Source organism: Bombina bombina, chromosome 4 (assembly GCF_027579735.1).
Source record: "Bombina bombina isolate aBomBom1 chromosome 4, aBomBom1.pri, whole genome shotgun sequence".
NCBI lineage: Eukaryota > Metazoa > Chordata > Amphibia > Anura > Bombinatoridae > Bombina > Bombina bombina.
The window spans coordinates 267,313,316-267,334,170 of NC_069502.1; the positions used below are offsets into that span (position 1 = coordinate 267,313,316).

General features: G+C 34.0%; 1 protein-coding gene across 1 annotated transcript in view; it reads left to right on the forward strand.

Moving 5' to 3' along the window:
• Positions 1 to 20,855, forward strand: part of FARSB (phenylalanyl-tRNA synthetase subunit beta) — a 173,905-nt gene that overhangs the window by 77,349 nt on the left and 75,701 nt on the right. The window contains exon 16 of the mRNA XM_053709960.1: positions 5,309 to 5,452. Coding sequence (XP_053565935.1) covers positions 5,309 to 5,452 — 144 coding nt within the window. The remainder of the gene's footprint in view (positions 1 to 5,308; positions 5,453 to 20,855) is intronic.

Below are 20,855 nucleotides of genomic sequence, written 5' to 3' on the forward strand. Positions count from 1 at the left end.
TGGCTTTTATTTCAAATAAAGATAGCAAGAGAACGAAGAAAAATTGATAATAGGAGCAAATTTCAAAGTTGCTTAAAATTGCATGCTCTATCTGAATCACAAAAGAAAAAAAATTGAGTGTCCCTTTAAGCTGTTAACTAGGTCCACATTAGTATCTCACTATTCACATGATTCTTTACCTCTTGCTCTGTTATATGTCCCTTATGGGAGAAAAATATATTATCTTGGAACACTGAGTACTTCGTATGTTGTATTTTTCAGTGTTGTTTGAAATAGTAGTATTATATAATGTTAAGCCTATACTTCATACTATGCAAAGTATTGTCGCACAATTACACACACAAACACATATATACATTTCCACTAGTCTGGGAAGAAACACCAGCTGAGAAAGAAATTGGGCTTTTTCATATCATTAATATAGAATGGGCCAGTACCTTTTTTCTTTCCTGTTTTAATAGTAAAAAATGTTTAAGTCCTGTATGTATGGATGTGCTTAGTGGTGCTTTGTTTATGAATGGATGACGGCATGTAGCCCTAAACACTATGTGCTATCATGCACGTAGCTTTATTAGAGGAGCAGATAAAGTGAGTTTTGGTCTCCGACCCCCGGACATGGCGACAACACACAAGATAACAAGTGTTTAAACTTGACAGCCTACAGCCCGGCTCATGCCTCTCCCTCAGCTGTTCTTAATTACTTCCCTTGTTTACAACAAGACAGAATCTGCAGCTTATTTAGCTTTTCACTTTATCTAATTCATTTACCTTTTACGCTGTTCTCTTCCTATTTTCATCTTTTATCAGCTATCTGATTGCTCCTTTTCAATTGTCCGTTTGGTTTCCCAATTCCTTTTGAACTCATATCCTGCATATTGCCGTATATAGGCTACACTTTACACTGAGAAAAATGTGTGCAGAGCTATACAGAAATACAAAGACCCCCAAATGTCCTGTTTTATTATGTCATATATATACATTATTAGTGTTTTACACAGAAAATGTTTATGCTTATTCTTATTTTTATTGTCAGTGAGAATTCCCTGTCCCCCTGCCGAACACAACCAGTACCACTAATAAAGATGATTAAGCAACCAAATCGCAGCAATCAGCAGTTATATTGCTTGCACTATTGGAACCCTTTTGCTCCACTGTGTGTGAATAGGGGTTTCACAAGAAAATAGCCCCAAAATGCTCTTTCAATGCACTACTAATTCTAAAGGGTTCTGTGATGAAATTTATATATCAGAATTTCAAACCTTCACCAAACTCTTTTTTTGTAGCCGCCTAACTCGAGTTCCATTGTAATGTTTACTGAAGTTTTAGTCTCTTAAAGGGACATGAAACACATTTTTAAAAAATGTTTCCAATTTACTTCTATTATAACATTTGCTTAGTTCCCATGGTATTCTTTGTTGACAGCATACCTAGGGTATGGGGTCTAGAGCACTACATGGCTGGAAATAGTGCTGCCATCTAGTGCTTTTGCAAATGAATAACATTCTTGCAAAACTGCTGCCATGTAGTTCTCCAGACACGTGTAGACTCATGAGCTCAACTTTTCAACAAAAGATACAAAGAGAATGAATAAAATGTAATAATATTAAATTAGAAAGTTGTTTATTCCCTTAAGCCACCAGGCCGTAGGTATTATGTCACAGGGTACTTTGTCTAGCGTACTCTGGTGACGTAGTACCTACATACTACCTTCTGCTGCATGCTGCAGTCCTCGCTGTCAGCTCTGACAGCAAAAACTGCAGCCAGAGGCAGAAGGCATCTGCCTTCATATGGTAAGAGAGTGCTGATTGTGGTCCCTTTACCGTATGAAGATAGATGAGGGAAGGGGGGACCCAGTGACAATCGGTTGGGGAGGATCGCTACTCTACAGAATATAAATATATATATAAATATAAATAAACATCCCTAAACTGCATACTGGCAGACTGTCTGTCAGTACTTAAAGGGACAGTCTACACCAGAATTTTTTTTTTTTAATTGTTTTAAAAGATAGATAATCCCTTTATTACCCATTCCCCAGTTTTGCATAACCAACACAGTTATAATAATATACTTTTAACCTCTGTGATTATCTTGTATCTAAGCCTCTGCAAACTGCCCCTTTTTTCAATTCTTTTGACAGACTTGCAGTCTGGCCAATCAGTACCTGCTCCCAAATAGCACTGTGCTCGTGCACGTTAAGTTATCTATATGACATACGTGAACTAACACCCTCCTAGTGGTGAAAAACTGTTAAAATGCAGTCTGAAAAGAGGTGGGCTTCAAGGTCTAAGAAATTAGCATATGAACCTCCTAGGTTAAGCTTTCAACTAAGAATACCAAGAGAACAAAGCAAAATTGGTGATAAAAGTAAATTGGAAAATTGTTTAAAATTACATGCTCTATCTGAATCATGAAAGTTTATTTTGGCCTAGACTGTCCCTTTAAGATGGTGGTGACCAGAGGGCTGTGAGGAAGGAAAGAAAGCTGTTTGGGAGGAATCAGGTAGGGATCAGGGGTTGCGGTGTCATGTAGGAGGTTAATCTCTACACTCCATTAAAATAAACCTTACAAGCAACCTGCTTAAAACCTTCACTGCTGGGAATTTTCGAAGTGTGGTGCGCAGCTGCAATTAGCTGCCTTCTAATTACCAAAAAAAATGACAAAGCCATTCATATCTATTTCTGAACAAAGGGGTCTCCGAGAAGCTTTTACAACCATTTGTGACTGCACAAGCGGAATGTAAATAGTTTCAGTGAGAAAGCAAAAGTTTGTGAAAAAGTTAACAATTTTTTTAATATGATTGCATTTGGCGGCAAAACGGTGGCATGAAATATACCAAAATTGGCCTAGATCAATACCTTGGGCTGTTTACTAAAAAAAAAAAAAATACAGTTTTTATAGGTAAATAAAACAAACAATCAAACAACCAGGGCTCTATTTCTGTTTAAATGGAGTAATAGCAAAAATGCTAAAAATTCTCTGGTCTTTAAGGGATTAAAATTAAATGCTCTATCTGAATCATGAAAGAAACATTTTGGGTTTCATGTCCCTTTTAATGATTCAGATAAAACGTGCAATTTTAAACAACTTTCCAATTTATGTCTGTTACCTAATTTGCTTTGTTGAACATGGTTTCTTTGTTGAAAAGCATACCTAGGTAGGCTCCGGAGCAGCAATGCACTACTGGGAGCTAGCTGCTTTTTGGTTGCTGCACATATGCTTGTCATTGCTTCACCCGCTTTTGTTGATCTAGCTCCCAGTAGTGCATTGTTGCTCCTTTCCGCAAAGGATACCGAGGCAATGTTGATAATAAAAGCAAATTAGTATTTTTTATTTTGGAGTAAAAAAAAAGCGAGAGACATGTATACATTACTACATGTCTAAAGTGGGACATAGCTGCACTACAGACATGTATACATTACTACATGTCTAAAGTGGGACATAGCTGCACTACAGACATGTATACATTACTACATGTCTAAAGTGTGTCATAGCTGCACTACAGGCATGTATACATTACTACATGTCTAAAGTGTGACATAGCTGCACTACAGACATGTATACATTACTACATGTCTAAAGTGTGACATAGCTGCACTACAGGCATGTATACATTACTACATGTCTAAAGTGTGACATAGCTGCACTACAGACATGTATACATTACTACATGTCTAAAGTGTGACATAGCTGCACTACAGGCATGTATACATTACTACATGTCTAAAGTGTGACATAGCTGCACTACAGACATGTATACATTACTACATGTCTAAAGTGTGACATAGCTGCACTACAGGCATGTATACATTACTACATGTCTAAAGTGTGACATAGCTGCACTACAGGCATGTATACATTACTACATGTCTAAAGTGTGACATAGCTGCACTACAGGCATGTATACATTACTACATGTCTAAAGTGTGTCATAGCTGCACTACAGACATGTATACATTACTACATGTCTAAAGTGTGACATAGCTGCACTACTTAAAATTAAACCACCAACAAGCTCCAAATTCTAAATTGGCAGAACTTTATTACAAAAATACAAAGACAGATAAAATATACCATAAAATCAAGAGGACGTGTCGGCATGAGAAAGCGGATATTGAGTCATAACCTGGGCCCTTAGTGTAAAAACACGCACCAGGTATCATAGAGAGTTTATGTGCACTAATAGCCATGGGATATATCAGTCATGATCAAACCTCTTATGCCATTGAGTAGTCCCTTTTCTGCTCACAGATTTTCCTTATAGGGGAAAATGAAATAGCTCTTACTAAAATGTATAAACTGTGTTTAGTTCCCTCTAAGATTAATAGTTTGTATCACATCTATTTGCCATATTCAGGCAAGAGAATTAATCTGACATTAAAGTCAAAATTAAGCTTTCATGATTCAGATAGAGCATGGAGTTTTAAACAACTTCCAATTTACTTCTGTTATGAAATTTGTTTTGTTCGTTCTCTTGATATATTTTATTGAATAGTAAAACTAGGTAGGCTGGCTGATAAGAGCTCAGGAGTGTGCACGTGTCTAGTACTCTATGGCAGTAGTGTTTTGCAACATTTATATAACAAAGCTGCAAATAATGTTGCAAAACACTGCTGCCATAGAGTACTAGACACATTTTACTCTTCAATAAAAGATACCAAGAGAATGAAGCAAATTTCATAACAGAAGTAAATTGGAAAGTTGTTTAGCTCTATCTGAATCGTGAAAGTTTAATTTTGACTTTACTGTCCCTTTAATTTAAAGGGACACTGAACCCAAAACAATTATTTCATGATTCAGATAGAGCATGCAATTTTAAGCAACTTTCTAATTTACCCCTATTATCAATGTTTCTTCGTTCTCTTGCTACCTTTATATAAAAAAAAGAAGGCATCTAAGCTTTTTTCTTAGTTCAGAACTCTGGACGGCAGTTTTTGATTGGTGGATGAATTGGGTTGTTCACCAAAAATGGGCCGGCATCTAAATTTACATTCTTGCATTTCAAATAAAGATTCCAATAGAATGAAGAAAATTTGATAATAGTAGTAAATTAGAAAGTTGCTTAAAATTTCATGCTCTATCTTAATCACAAAAGAAAAAATTTGGGTTCAGTGTCCCTTTAAGTATCACATTTGGCTCCTGATCGTCTGGCATAATTATGATGTTGTAACTGCATGAAAGTATAGTGATTTGAGCCCTGAACGTGTATTCTCTACATGTGTTGGTAATGTTATGAATATCAACAAAATGCCTGTAACTATTTGTGCGTTTCCCATGTGTAACTGTGCTTCACGTCTTTCTGCAATAGATGTGGGAGCAAGAAATCATCGTCACCTCTGTGCCGTTTATTACAACAAGAACCCTGGCTTTGAAGTTATCCACGGCCTTTTGGACAGGATCATGCAGCTCCTAGCAGTGAGTCCTAGTGGCTATCAGATCAAAGCAGCACATGGTAAGGCAAATCATGTATAGGTCGCTCTTAGGCACAGAATCTCTCAAACTAAACTGACTTGCAAGATCGTCATTTAGTATATAGAATTGTTTGTACTGTAAAGCGGCATAGAGTCACATGGTTATGTATGTAAAACCGTAATTGGTAGCCATATGCATTGTCATGTACTAGTTTGGACGTTTATAGGTAATTAAGCAATACATTCCTTATAAAGTAAACAACTTAATTGCAAGATACTTTAATAAATTTACCTTTTGCAAAGGTGCTATTACCTATGTTGTGCAGTAAATAATTGCCTCCTACAGCAATGAGTGCCGGTGAACTGCTCGTGAAGCCTGGGGCAGTGATTTGTTGTGCTGCTTCAGGAAGTGCAGGTAGCTTGTTTACTGTTTGATGAATGTATGAAGTTTAAAATGATAGTTCAATTTGTTTTGTTTTTTTAATAAAAAAAAAAAAAATTAAATAAAAAAATTGTAAAAGAGTGACAAAAAAATAGTAGTGAAAAGTGAGAGACTAAGGGAGTTTGAGACAGTCATGCATTGCCCAGGGGAGTCTTGTTAGTCTTCATTGCTTTATATAATTGACTCTATACACAGGATCTTTGGCAGCAGAATCACAGAATATAACATAAAAGCAAGCAAGTTAATAAGATGTAATGATGTTATCTGCCCATTTTATAAAAGGAGTCAATCAATGTAATTGTTCTCTACTATAAAAACCGGTACAAGCCATCACTGGTAGATTAGATTGTTACAAAATAGATTTAAAGTAATCTTGCTAAAATAACAGAAATCATCTGATCAGGATGTTTGGGTAGAAGTGGGGTGAGTGGTGAACCTCAATGCAGCCAGATAGTCAATTAATACAATGAAGACGTGTGCATCATGTGCCAATATCTCATGCAGGAACAGGTAACTTAGGGACTGATTATCTAAAGGTCTCTGGGCGGGCAAGATTATTTAAGAATGCTCACCAGTCCGTCTATGTCCCTAGTGGAATTCTATAAAGCCACTTTTTTAGGGTATCTCACTAAGCCGCGTATACTGCATTTTCATATGTAAAAAGGTGTGTTAGGGTTAGCGCTAAATTAAAGCTTAAAAAGGGTGTAAAGATCTAAATTCTTTAAGAGTATAAATACTTCTTATATAGTGATGTTCATAAAAACATTGTGTTTCATATTAAAAATTTAATGAGAATTAAAAATACAAATAAAAATGGATGCCGGCATCAATTGTATATGGATAGTTAAATACAATGTATATAAATGTAACATGGAACAATTGACAAATATATCAAAATAAACCAAATAATTTAAAAACAATTTAAACAGGTTTGAAATGTTATACTTTAAAGGGAAAATAGCGATTATCACCGTGCATATAGGTGTTAGATATTTGCGTTGATATTACCTTATATGCAGAGATTTGTGTGTATTCACTATTGCAATGGACCGGGACTCTCAGTGTTTAGTCCTGTATTGATTAAGTTTTATTGAAACAGTTTCTATTTGTCGGCAGTTCTCTCAAGAGAAATAAAAGGTCAAAGTTCCAATTTTCGCTGCCGTATGATGTCCGTGTCCTGATGTTTGTGATGGCTTTGTGTGCGTATCATATACGCCGTGTCGAATGTCAGCGTGACAGTAAAATCTCTGTATTGTTGTGGGGAGATTTCTCCTTGTGGTTAGTTGCCTCCAAGTAGTTCCGGAGCAAAGTTGAAGAGAGGTAAATTGTTTACTGAGTCCCCGCTGTATTATTTCACAGCGTTAGTATATAAGAAGGATAGTGATCAGATCATGGGTTAGGAATTATACTTATAGAACTGCACATGCTTATGATTAGTTCAAAGTACCCAGCCTACTGCACTATATCCGACTTAAATGAAAGTATCCAAAAGTAACAATGTTTCCAGTGAGCAAAGTTCTACGCGTTTCAGCCGCTTGGGCCTTTATCAAGATGCTCACCTGGGGGATTCACCTGGTTTAAAAATGTTGAGTTTTGTTCTGATTGGTGGTTATTTGATTGATGCATATTGAATCGTTACATCTTATGAACTTTTAAAGTTTTTTTAGAGTACATTTAAAATAATTTATCTAGTTTCAAAAAATCATAATAATTAGTCTTATATAAAAGAAACACATATAATTCACATTATGAAATTTATTTACAACTTATATCCCTATGTTGATTGTCCCTATATTAATTAGCGCTATTGTGGAAATTTAACCCTTAATCTCTATGGTGGAGATGGCAAAATTGTCTTTATTGTCTCTGAGATTCCACAGATATTGTTAGGAAATATAAATATATATATATATATAGTGGCCCTAAAAAGATGTATATGTATATAGAGTAATAAAAAATAATGTATATTATAATATAAACATATAAGACAACGTGAAAATTAATAAATTATATATACATATATCTGAATGTAATGATGTATGTATATATAATAATTTATTTAATTCTATTGGCGATCGGGGGGGGGTATTAAATAATGTGTTAGGATGCTAATATATCCATCCTTTTTAAATGATGTTGGTTTGAATATATAAATATTACATGTATATATAAAAATTAAGAAATTTTTTTTTTAAAAATTAAAAAATGTTTTTAATATTGTTAAAAATATATAAAAATATATAAAATTATAATTGTTATTTTATATACATGTATTATATTTGCCCATGTATCATCTCTAAGTGTATTACAGTAATATATCGCAGAGGGATTATTATATAATGGTGGGATTTAAATTTTCACTATACAACTATTTTTCATGTATTTGAACTTCACTGTCTATTAGAATAGACCATTCAGATCCAATTCTGAGTTTAATCCAGAGGGGTAAAGTGTTTTAAAATTAAAAATGTATTCAGCTTCTTTTTTACATAGTAATGTTGTGATATTGCCTCCTCTAATTCCTAGATTAAGTTTTTTAACCCCCCAATATTTAAAATCTTTAAGATTCCCTGAATGTATTTCTTTAAAGTGAGAATAGAGTTTAGTGTCTTCTGATCCGTGTTCAATTTTTAGGATATGTTCCCTTATTCGGTCACGTAATGTTCTACTAGTCTGTCCAAAATATAATAAATTACAAGAACATTTTATGCAATACACTATATTGTTATCTGCACATCTTAGAGTTTGTGTAATTTTAACACTGTATTTGTTATTTGAAGAATTAATTTCCTTAGTTTTTGTACTGTATGTACATGCTTTGCATGTGTTACACGGGAAATAACCTCTTAATACATTACCTTTAAGATCTCTATCTTTTATTATTTTTCTTTCCTTGAATTCACTAGGTGACAGTAAACTTTTAAGGTTTTTTGCTTTTTTGAAAATTATATCTGGCTGGGCTTTCACTTTTTCACCTAATATTCTATCTTCTTTTATTAAGTGCCAGTGTTTTTGAAGGATTCTTTTAATTTCCATATGTTGGGTGCTATATTCTGTTATAAATGGAATGAATAAATTGTCTGTATTAAAATCCTGGTTTTTCTTTTTATTTTTTGATTTTAGTAATGTATTTCTATCTAATTGTTCTACTTTTAGTTTAGTTTTCTCTATTGTTTTTGCATTATATCCTTTTTCTATGAACTTTTTAGTTAATATTTGTGATTGGGTTTTGTAATTATCTATATCTGAGCAGTTTTTTTTGATTCTCATGAATTGACCTTTAGGGATATTTGATTTCCATGAATTTAGGTGACAACTTTCATGATGTATATAGTTGTTGGCATCTGTGCTTTTGAAATAGGTTTGGGTATGAATTTTATTGGATATAATGTTCAATTCAATATCTAAGAAATTTATTTTTTGTTTACTGTATTCATGAGAAAATGTAATACCCATGTCATTTGAATTGATATCCTCTATAAATGATTCTAAAAGTTCTGTGTCTCCTCGCCATATGATGAATATGTCATCTATATACCTGCAATAGTGCACAAGGTTCGCCCCCCATGGGCTATTATATATATTTAATTCTTCAAATAGACCCATAAATAAATTTGCGTAACTGGGGGCGAACCTTGTGCCCATTGCAGTTCCTTTTATTTGTAGGAAGATGTCATTTTTGAAAAGAAAACTGTTATTATGAAGGATAAAATTAATACAATCAAGAATAAATTTATTTTGTAGAATGGGGAGTTCTTTGTCTCTGTCTAAGTATGTTTGTATAGCTTCTAACCCTATATTATGTGATATATTGGCGTAAAGCGAACTCACATCGCATGTAACAAGGGTGAAATTTTCTTGCCATTCTATATTTTTAATTTGATTTAAGAACTGTGTGGAATCTCGTAAATATGCTGGTAATTTGCTGACATATGTCTGTAAGAAAAAGTCTATATATTGAGAGAGATTTGATGTAAGTGACTCTATTCCTGAGATGATTGGACGTCCTGGGGGTTTTTGTAAATGTTTGTGAATCTTTGGTAAAAAATAAAATGTTGGTGTCTTTGGATGTGTGATGGTTATGAATTCTAATTCTGAATTATTTAATATTCCTTTTTCATTAGCCTCTCTTAGTAGACTTTCTAGTTTTATTTTTTGGTGTTTTAGTGGATTCTGTTTAAGTTGTGTGTAGGTAGTGGTATCTTTTAACAGTCTATATGATTCGTTGATGTAGTAGTCTGTATCCATTATAACAATACCGCCACCCTTGTCGGCAGGCTTTATTGTTATGTCTTTATTATTCTGTAATTCTTTGAGTGTATTTAATTCTTTATTGGTTAGATTTTTTTTAAAAGGACGAGTTTGGTCTACAAGATCTAAATCTTTTTTTATGTTTTCTTCAAATAATTTTATATGTTCGCTTTTCTCTTGTATGGGAAAAAAACTTGATTTAGCCTTCATATTTGTGTGAATATATTGACTATTAGTATATGTAGTTTTATCCTGTATAGGATTTTTTAGAAAATATCTTTTTAATGTTAACTTGCGGATATATTGGTTAATGTTGATCAAAGTTTCAAATTTGTTAAGTTTGCATGAAGGTGCAAACGTTAGCCCTTTATTAAGTACTTTAGCCTGTGTATCGTTAATATTGCAAAGCCAAACAAAATTATAAAAGAGAGAATCAAAATACAGAAGAATATAATTATAATTATAATAACTATAACAAAAGTGGGTATAAACAAACAGGATATAAGAATTTTCATAATAAACCAAGCCAACATCATTATAGACAACAAGAGGGATATAGAGAACAATATAACAGACCCAATTATGATTATAACAGACACCCAGAAGAAGTAAGAGAATCAAATTGGACAAATAGAGGAACACATTACAATGATACTTTTCAGAATACATATAGAACTAACACTTCATTTGAAAAACAACCATACTATCATCAGAACACATATAACACAAATTGGAATAAAGAACACAACAAACCACATTATAAGGAATCATATAATCAAAATCAAAATTGGAGAGTACCATTACAGAACAGATTTTACCCTTTACAAGACACACCCCGTTCAAATACAAATAGAAATTGGACTTTTTCAGATAATAGACCACCCACCTTTTCTAATAAAGAGAACTCTATCCAGAATCCACATTTTTTAGAGCAGTCCCCTGCTCAGGCAGGGACATCCAGAGATTTTATGGAAACAGGAAAACCCCAAAGAAATCAGTTAGGAAAAAGAAGGTTAGAGGTAGAAGAGGGAGAGGAACCAGACAACAAAACACAAAGGAGGTAAAAATAGACACCAAACCCTCAGGAATATTTAATCTCAGTAAATGCAATATTAACGATACACAGGCTAAAGTACTTAATAAAGGGCTAACGTTTGCACCTTCATGCAAACTTAACAAATTTGAAACTTTGATCAACATTAACCAATATATCCGCAAGTTAACATTAAAAAGATATTTTCTAAAAAATCATATACAGGATAAAACTACATATACTAATAGTCAATATATTCACACAAATATGAAGGCTAAATCAAGTTTTTTTCCCATACAAGAGAAAAGCGAACATATAAAATTATTTGAAGAAAACATAAAAAAAGATTTAGATCTTGTAGACCAAACTCGTCCTTTTAAAAAAAATCTAACCAATAAAGAATTAAATACACTCAAAGAATTACAGAATAATAAAGACATAACAATAAAGCCTGCCGACAAGGGTGGCGGTATTGTTATAATGGATACAGACTACTACATCAACGAATCATATACACTGTTAAAAGATACCACTACCTACACACAACTTAAACAGAATCCACTAAAACACCAAAAAATAAAACTAGAAAGTCTACTAAGAGAGGCTAATGAAAAAGGAATATTAAATAATTCAGAATTAGAATTCATAACCATCACACATCCAAAGACACCAACATTTTATTTTTTACCAAAGATTCACAAACATTTACAAAAACCCCCAGGACGTCCAATCATCTCAGGAATAGAGTCACTTACATCAAATCTCTCTCAATATATAGACTTTTTCTTACAGACATATGTCAGCAAATTACCAGCATATTTACGAGATTCCACACAGTTCTTAAATCAAATTAAAAATATAGAATGGCAAGAAAATTTCACCCTTGTTACATGCGATGTGAGTTCGCTTTACACCAATATATCACATAATATAGGGTTAGAAGCTATACAAACATACTTAGACAGAGACAAAGAACTCCCCATTCTACAAAATAAATTTATTCTTGATTGTATTAATTTTATCCTTCATAATAACAGTTTTCTTTTCAAAAATGACATCTTCCTACAAATAAAAGGAACTGCAATGGGCACAAGGTTCGCCCCCAGTTACGCAAATTTATTTATGGGTCTATTTGAAGAATTAAATATATATAATAGCCCATGGGGGGCGAACCTTGTGCACTATTGCAGGTATATAGATGACATATTCATCATATGGCGAGGAGACACAGAACTTTTAGAATCATTTATAGAGGATATCAATTCAAATGACATGGGTATTACATTTTCTCATGAATACAGTAAACAAAAAATAAATTTCTTAGATATTGAATTGAACATTATATCCAATAAAATTCATACCCAAACCTATTTCAAAAGCACAGATGCCAACAACTATATACATCATGAAAGTTGTCACCTAAATTCATGGAAATCAAATATCCCTAAAGGTCAATTCATGAGAATCAAAAAAAACTGCTCAGATATAGATAATTACAAAACCCAATCACAAATATTAACTAAAAAGTTCATAGAAAAAGGATATAATGCAAAAACAATAGAGAAAACTAAACTAAAAGTAGAACAATTAGATAGAAATACATTACTAAAATCAAAAAATAAAAAGAAAAACCAGGATTTTAATACAGACAATTTATTCATTCCATTTATAACAGAATATAGCACCCAACATATGGAAATTAAAAGAATCCTTCAAAAACACTGGCACTTAATAAAAGAAGATAGAATATTAGGTGAAAAAGTGAAAGCCCAGCCAGATATAATTTTCAAAAAAGCAAAAAACCTTAAAAGTTTACTGTCACCTAGTGAATTCAAGGAAAGAAAAATAATAAAAGATAGAGATCTTAAAGGTAATGTATTAAGAGGTTATTTCCCGTGTAACACATGCAAAGCATGTACATACAGTACAAAAACTAAGGAAATTAATTCTTCAAATAAGACAAAGGAATCAGTCCAGCGCCAAAAAAGGCCAAGGGACAAATATACAAAACTGCCAATACTTTAAAATGTAAATTTATTACAATCAAATACAGCGATATACAGTAAAATAGGAGTAAAACCAAATCAATGGCAATTGATGCCGAGCATATATTTAAAAAAATGCAATAAAAGAAAATCAGTTTAAAACAATAAAATTGCTAGAAAAACCAAAATCAAGAAATCGATATCAGCCTAACAAACTGGTTATCAACATAGAAGTCTTGGGTACGTATTGGGTAAACCAAGCTATCTAAGCATACAGAGCGTAGGAGGCTGTGGGTTGTGGTTGTCTGTTATGGATCCATAGTGTGGTGTGCACCGTGGTAAAATAAGGGAGATTCGTGTAGCGTGATGTGTAGCGTGATGTGAATGATCCAATGAAAGATCAGACCTGGGTGTGGATGCTTACAAATTACAACAACAATAAAAACAAAAATACAAAAATACAATGTGGCAAGTTACAACACATAGAAATTTGTATAATGATGAAAAAAACATATAATTATGAAAAAAACATCATGAAAAAACCCCAAAAATGGTGCTGAGTGGAGACTAAGACTCCAATACACAAAGGTAGTGATCGATCCTGAAGACAAGTGAAAAGTCAATCAAAAAAGGCAAATAAACAGTCAATTAGAAGATCAGAAGAAATCCAGAAAAATTTCCTTCAACAAAGGATGGTGGAGAACAAAGTTGATGTAAAAAACAGTACAAAAATTTTCCCAAAAATCCAAAAAATTCCAAAAGTTCAAAACAATGAATAAAAAAGGTAAAAAAGGGGGGTAGCAGAAGAATTAGTTCAATAAAAATGTGGCCAATCCAAATAAAGGCACAGTGGTGTGCTAAAAAACAAAGTCAAACCACGACAAAGCAGAGTGAGGAAATAGGAATGTAGAACATGTGAAAAATTGTAAAAATGTAAAAATGTAAAAATATATAAAGGTGTGACAGGATAAATTCCAAGGATCCCAAAAAACTTTAGGCAATCAGCGGCTCTTAATGTCGTCCCTAGTAGATACCTGTAACCCAAAATAGCAACATAGCGTGATACAGTTTAAATTATAGTAGTAATCAAATGGAAAGATGCTTACCAAAGGGTCTACGCGTTTCGGTCCTCAATAGACCTTTGAGTCTTGAAAAAGGTCTATTGAGGACCGAAACGCGTAGACCCTTTGGTAAGCATCTTTCCATTTGATTACTACTATAATTTAAACTGTATCACGCTATGTTGCTATTTTGGGTTACAGGTATCTACTAGGGACGACATTAAGAGCCGCTGATTGCCTAAAGTTTTTTGGGATCCTTGGAATTTATCCTGTCACACCTTTATATATTTTTACATTTTTACATTTTTACAATTTTTCACATGTTCTACATTCCTATTTCCTCACTCTGCTTTGTCGTGGTTTGACTTTGTTTTTTAGCACACCACTGTGCCTTTATTTGGATTGGCCACATTTTTATTGAACTAATTCTTCTGCTACCCCCCTTTTTTACCTTTTTTATTCATTGTTTTGAACTTTTGGAATTTTTTGGATTTTTGGGAAAATTTTTGTACTGTTTTTTACATCAACTTTGTTCTCCACCATCCTTTGTTGAAGGAAATTTTTCTGGATTTCTTCTGATCTTCTAATTGACTGTTTATTTGCCTTTTTTGATTGACTTTTCACTTGTCTTCAGGATCGATCACTACCTTTTTGTATTGGAGTCTTAGTCTCCACTCAGCACCATTTTTGGGGTTTTTTCATGATGTTTTTTTCATAATTATATGTTTTTTTCATCATTATACAAATTTCTATGTGTTGTAACTTGCCACATTGTATTTTTGTATTTTTGTTTTTATTGTTGTTGTAATTTGTAAGCATCCACACCCAGGTCTGATCTTTCATTGGATCATTCACATCACGCTACACATCACGCTACACGAATCTCCCTTATTTTACCACGGTGCACACCACACTATGGATCCATAACAGACAACCACAACCCACAGCCTCCTACGCTCTGTATGCTTAGATAGCTTGGTTTACCCAATACGTACCCAAGACTTCTATGTTGATAACCAGTTTGTTAGGCTGATATCGATTTCTTGATTTTGGTTTTTCTAGCAATTTTATTGTTTTAAACTGATTTTCTTTTATTGCATTTTTTTAAATATATGCTCGGCATCAATTGCCATTGATTTGGTTTTACTCCTATTTTACTGTATATCGCTGTATTTGATTGTAATAAATTTACATTTTAAAGTATTGGCAGTTTTGTATATTTGTCCCTTGGCCTTTTTTGGCGCTGGACTGATTCCTTTGTCTCAGTATACCCTTTCTTTCTGGGGTAGGTTAGACCCCATTTTTTGGTCACAGCTTAGGGCACTCTTAGCGCTAGAATACCACTACTACTATATATTAATTCTTCAAATAACAAATACAGTGTTAAAATTACACAAACTCTAAGATGTGCAGATAACAATATAGTGTATTGCATAAAATGTTCTTGTAATTTATTATATTTTGGACAGACTAGTAGAACATTACGTGACCGAATAAGGGAACATATCCTAAAAATTGAACACGGATCAGAAGACACTAAACTCTATTCTCACTTTAAAGAAATACATTCAGGGAATCTTAAAGATTTTAAATATTGGGGGGTTAAAAAACTTAATCTAGGAATTAGAGGAGGCAATATCACAACATTACTATGTAAAAAAGAAGCTGAATACATTTTTAATTTTAAAACACTTTACCCCTCTGGATTAAACTCAGAATTGGATCTGAATGGTCTATTCTAATAGACAGTGAAGTTCAAATACATGAAAAATAGTTGTATAGTGAAAATTTAAATCCCACCATTATATAATAATCCCTCTGCGATATATTACTGTAATACACTTAGAGATGATACATGGGCAAATATAATACATGTATATAAAATAACAATTATAATTTTATATATTTTTATATATTTTTAACAATATTAAAAACATTTTTTAATTTTTAAAAAAATTTTTTCTTAATTTTTATATATACATGTAATATTTATATATTCAAACCAACATCATTTAAAAAGGATGGATATATTAGCATCCTAACACATTATTTAATACCCCCCCCGATCGCCAATAGAATTAAATAAATTATTATATATACATACATCATTACATTCAGATATATGTATATATAATTTATTAATTTTCACGTTGTCTTATATGTTTATATTATAATATACATTATTTTTTATTACTCTATATACATATACATCTTTTTAGGGCCACTATATATATATATATATATATTTATATTTCCTAACAATATCTGTGGAATCTCAGAGACAATAAAGACAATTTTGCCATCTCCACCATAGAGATTAAGGGTTAAATTTCCACAATAGCGCTAATTAATATAGGGACAATCAACATAGGGATATAAGTTGTAAATAAATTTCATAATGTGAATTATATGTGTTTCTTTTATATAAGACTAATTATTATGATTTTTTGAAACTAGATAAATTATTTTAAATGTACTCTAAAAAAACTTTAAAAGTTCATAAGATGTAACGATTCAATATGCATCAATCAAATAACCACCAATCAGAACAAAACTCAACATTTTTAAACCAGGTGAATCCCCCAGGTGAGCATCTTGATAAAGGCCCAAGCGGCTGAAACGCGTAGAACTTTGCTCACTGGAAACATTGTTACTTTTGGATACTTTCATTTAAGTCGGATATAGTGCAGTAGGCTGGGTACTTTGAACTAATCATAAGCATGTGCAGTTCTATAAGTATAATTCCTAACCCATGATCTGATCACTATCCTTCTTATATACTAACGCTGTGAAATAATACAGCGGGGACTCAGTAAACAATTTACCTCTCTTCAACTTTGCTCCGGAACTACTTGGAGGCAACTAACCACAAGGAGAAATCTCCCCACAACAATACAGAGATTTTACTGTCACGCTGACATTCGACACGGCGTATATGATACGCACACAAAGCCATCACAAACATCAGGACACGGACATCATACGGCAGCGAAAATTGGAACTTTGACCTTTTATTTCTCTTGAGAGAACTGCCGACAAATAGAAACTGTTTCAATAAAACTTAATCAATACAGGACTAAACACTGAGAGTCCCGGTCCATTGCAATAGTGAATACACACAAATCTCTGCATATAAGGTAATATCAACGCAAATATCTAACACCTATATGCACGGTGATAATCGCTATTTTCCCTTTAAAGTATAACATTTCAAACCTGTTTAAATTGTTTTTAAATTATTTGGTTTATTTTGATATATTTGTCAATTGTTCCATGTTACATTTATATACATTGTATTTAACTATCCATATACAATTGATGCCGGCATCCATTTTTATTTGTATTTTTAATTCTCATTAAATTTTTAATATGAAACACAATGTTTTTATGAACATCACTATATAAGAAGTATTTATACTCTTAAAGAATTTAGATCTTTACACCCTTTTTAAGCTTTAATTTAGCGCTAACCCTAACACACCTTTTTACATAAATTCTTTTTCTGATTAGTCAGGAGGTCTAATCATAAACACTGGGTTAAGTTTAAGGGAAATTTGAGTGTAGTATCTTTAAATATAACCCCAAACTTGCATTTTCATATGGTAAGGAGATGCATACATTACAAAAGTACACAATGAAATTCATAATTTTAAAAATCATACAAAACGAATAACATAAATACACAGGAAATAATTGTATTGTTCAGGTGCATCAAAAGTCGTAGCAAAATTGTTCACCAAAAATCATATTTTATCAAAAACATAACATTTGCATGTAAATTACACAGTAATAAATCATAATTTAAGTACTCTGGATGTGCAAAAAACACATAAAAATTTGTACTTAAAATTACAAAATTAGTTGTCTCTTATCCTATATAATAAAAGGCCAAGTGTGTTTGTCCGAAGCTGTCGTGCGCATTAGAGACTGCGCACAAGGATAACCACACTTGGCCTTCTAACTGACCTGGTGTTGAGTGGCGGAGGGGGCGTGACCAGATGGGTGTGACATGGGTGTGGCCACTGATGTGGAGTGGGCGTGGCCAGGCAGTGTGACGTGGGTGTTGCCGCGGGCGTGACGTGGGCAGGGCCAGATGCTTGCCGAGAGACAGAGAGGTCTAAAGAGGGGGGATAGAGAGAGCAGAAGAGGGGGGGATAGAGAGAGGGACAGCAAAAAAGAGAGGGGGGAGAGAAACCGCAAAAAAGAGAGGGAGGAGAGAAACCGCAAAAAAGAGAGGGGGGAGAGAGACGGCAAAAGAGAGGGGGAAGAGAGACGGCAAAAGAGAGGGAAGAGAGAGACGGCAAAAGAGAGGGGGGAGAGAGACGGCAAAAGAGAGGGGGGAGAGAGACGGCAAAAGAGAGGGGGGAGAGAGACGGCAAAAGAGAGGGGGGAGAGAGACGGCAAAAGAGAGGGGGGAGAGAGACGGCAAAAGAGAGGGGGGAGAGAGACGGCAAAAGAGAGGGGGGAGAGAGACGGCAAAAGAGAGGGGGGAGAGAGACGGCAAAAGAGAGGGGGGAGAGAGACGGCAAAAGAGAGGGGGGAGAGAGACGGCAAAAGAGAGGGGGGAGAGAGACGGCAAAAGAGAGGGGGGAGAGAGACGGCAAAAGAGAGGGGGGAGAGAGACGGCAAAAGAGAGGGGGGAGAGAGACGGCAAAAGAGAGAGGGGAGAGAGAGACGGCAAAAGAGAGGGGGGATAGAGAGAGAGAGCAAGGGGTGGGACCGCTGTACTGCAAAAAATGGCCCGTGTATATATATATATATATATATATATATATATATATATATAATGATATAGAAGTACCCGCTCAAAAGAGGATATTTAGTGTATAGTGATGGATTACCTGACACATTAGTATACAGGCAGGTAAACCAGTGCACGGAACCCACAAAAATAGTATTATATAAATAAGAAATAATAAAGGTGGGTTAATCCAGCACCAAACTATTAATACACCTCTAGTAAATAGTTGAGAAGCTGTGTAAAAAAGCCACAATGAGCCACTGGATCTGAACCAAAGAAATACAATTTATTCAGAAATAAACAAACATTAAATCAAATACTCAAATACAATATAGGTTAATTCACCACGGTAAAGAGTAATCCTAAAAAAACTAGGGAGATAATGGCCATACGTAATATATCGGTATATATGGATTATATAACATAAACTCAGCACTGAGAATCTGAGCAGAAAAAATGTTATAAGCACAAATAACTGCACATTGTGATCACAGATAACTAATTAGAATGCCCAAGGATGACGCTTGAGAAAGCCCAATGCTGATTGAGGGTGAAACGCGCGTAGCGTGAAGAGCACGCTTCTGTGAAGTTTGGAGGCGTGGGACGCTAACTTCGGATGATTTTGGCCTGCCTGTCGGGGCACAAGTTTGGAGCGGATCGCATAGCGGCAATTTCCGGAGACGGAGGGGCAGCTCTAACCGCATATCCTGGAGAGGATTATCCACATTGCATACCCTGGAGAGGATTATCTACATTGCGGTGTGGTGAGCTGTAGGCTATCCAGCCTTGAAATACCCGGTCTCATCTGCTTTTGCTCTGTTTATACAAGAGACGCTGTGCTGGATTTCCACATGTCTGTTACAGGCTTGTATATGCTTTATTTACATGCAATGCTTTCACACTTGCTACCTCGACTTATGGACTATTCTACATAAGCTCTTGCTATATATTTTTCACTATTGACTGTGCTCACTAATATCTTTGGCTGGCTGTGCTTTGGATCATATAACTTTCCACTTGCAAAGACATCTGCTTATTACTTGCTGAAATTTCTCTAAATCTAGAGACTTTGCACTAATATGTTACTGCTTTGCCATTTAAGCTGGACTTTTGTCTAGGTTGCATTCTAATTAGTTATCTGTGATCACAATGTGCAGTTATTTGTGCTTATAACATTTTTTCTGCTTAGATTCTCAGTGCTGAGTTTGTTATATAATCCATATATACCGATATATTATGTATGGCCATTATCTCCCTAGTTTTTTAGGATTACTCTTTACCGTGGTGAATTAACCTATATTGTATTTGATTTAATGTTTGTTTATTTCTGAATAAATTGTATTTCTTTGGTTCAGATCCAGTGGCTCATTGTGGCTTTTTTACACAGCTTCTCAACTATTTACTAGAGGTGTATTAATAGTTTGGTGCTGGATTAACCCACCTTTATTATTTCTTATTTATATAATATATATATATATATATATATATATATATATATATATATATATATACCTTCTGTTTTGCCGGTGGTGTTGTGTGCGGCTGCTAGTCGCCGTTGTGAGTTGTTTATCTGTCTTGATGAAGGCTTCTATGTAAGCCGAAACGTCGACCTATCCTTATGACTTTCTAACGTTGTTGTTATAAACCATAAACTAACTTTGATGTATATAAATCCTGAGAGTACCCTCCCTTTCCTAGCTCTTATCTCCAATCCATTGAGGATTGCACCCAGGTGCTTCATTATTAGTTGAAGCTGGAGTGCTGGAACACGTGCTAATTGGATTATATATATATATATTTTGCTTTCTCTCTCTCTCTCTCTCTCCCCCTCTCTCCCACTTCATTTGCTTGGTATCTTAAGAGATATGAGACAGTAATCATTTGGTAAAAACAAATATTTAAAATCAAAGTAAACAGATTATGTGTATAAA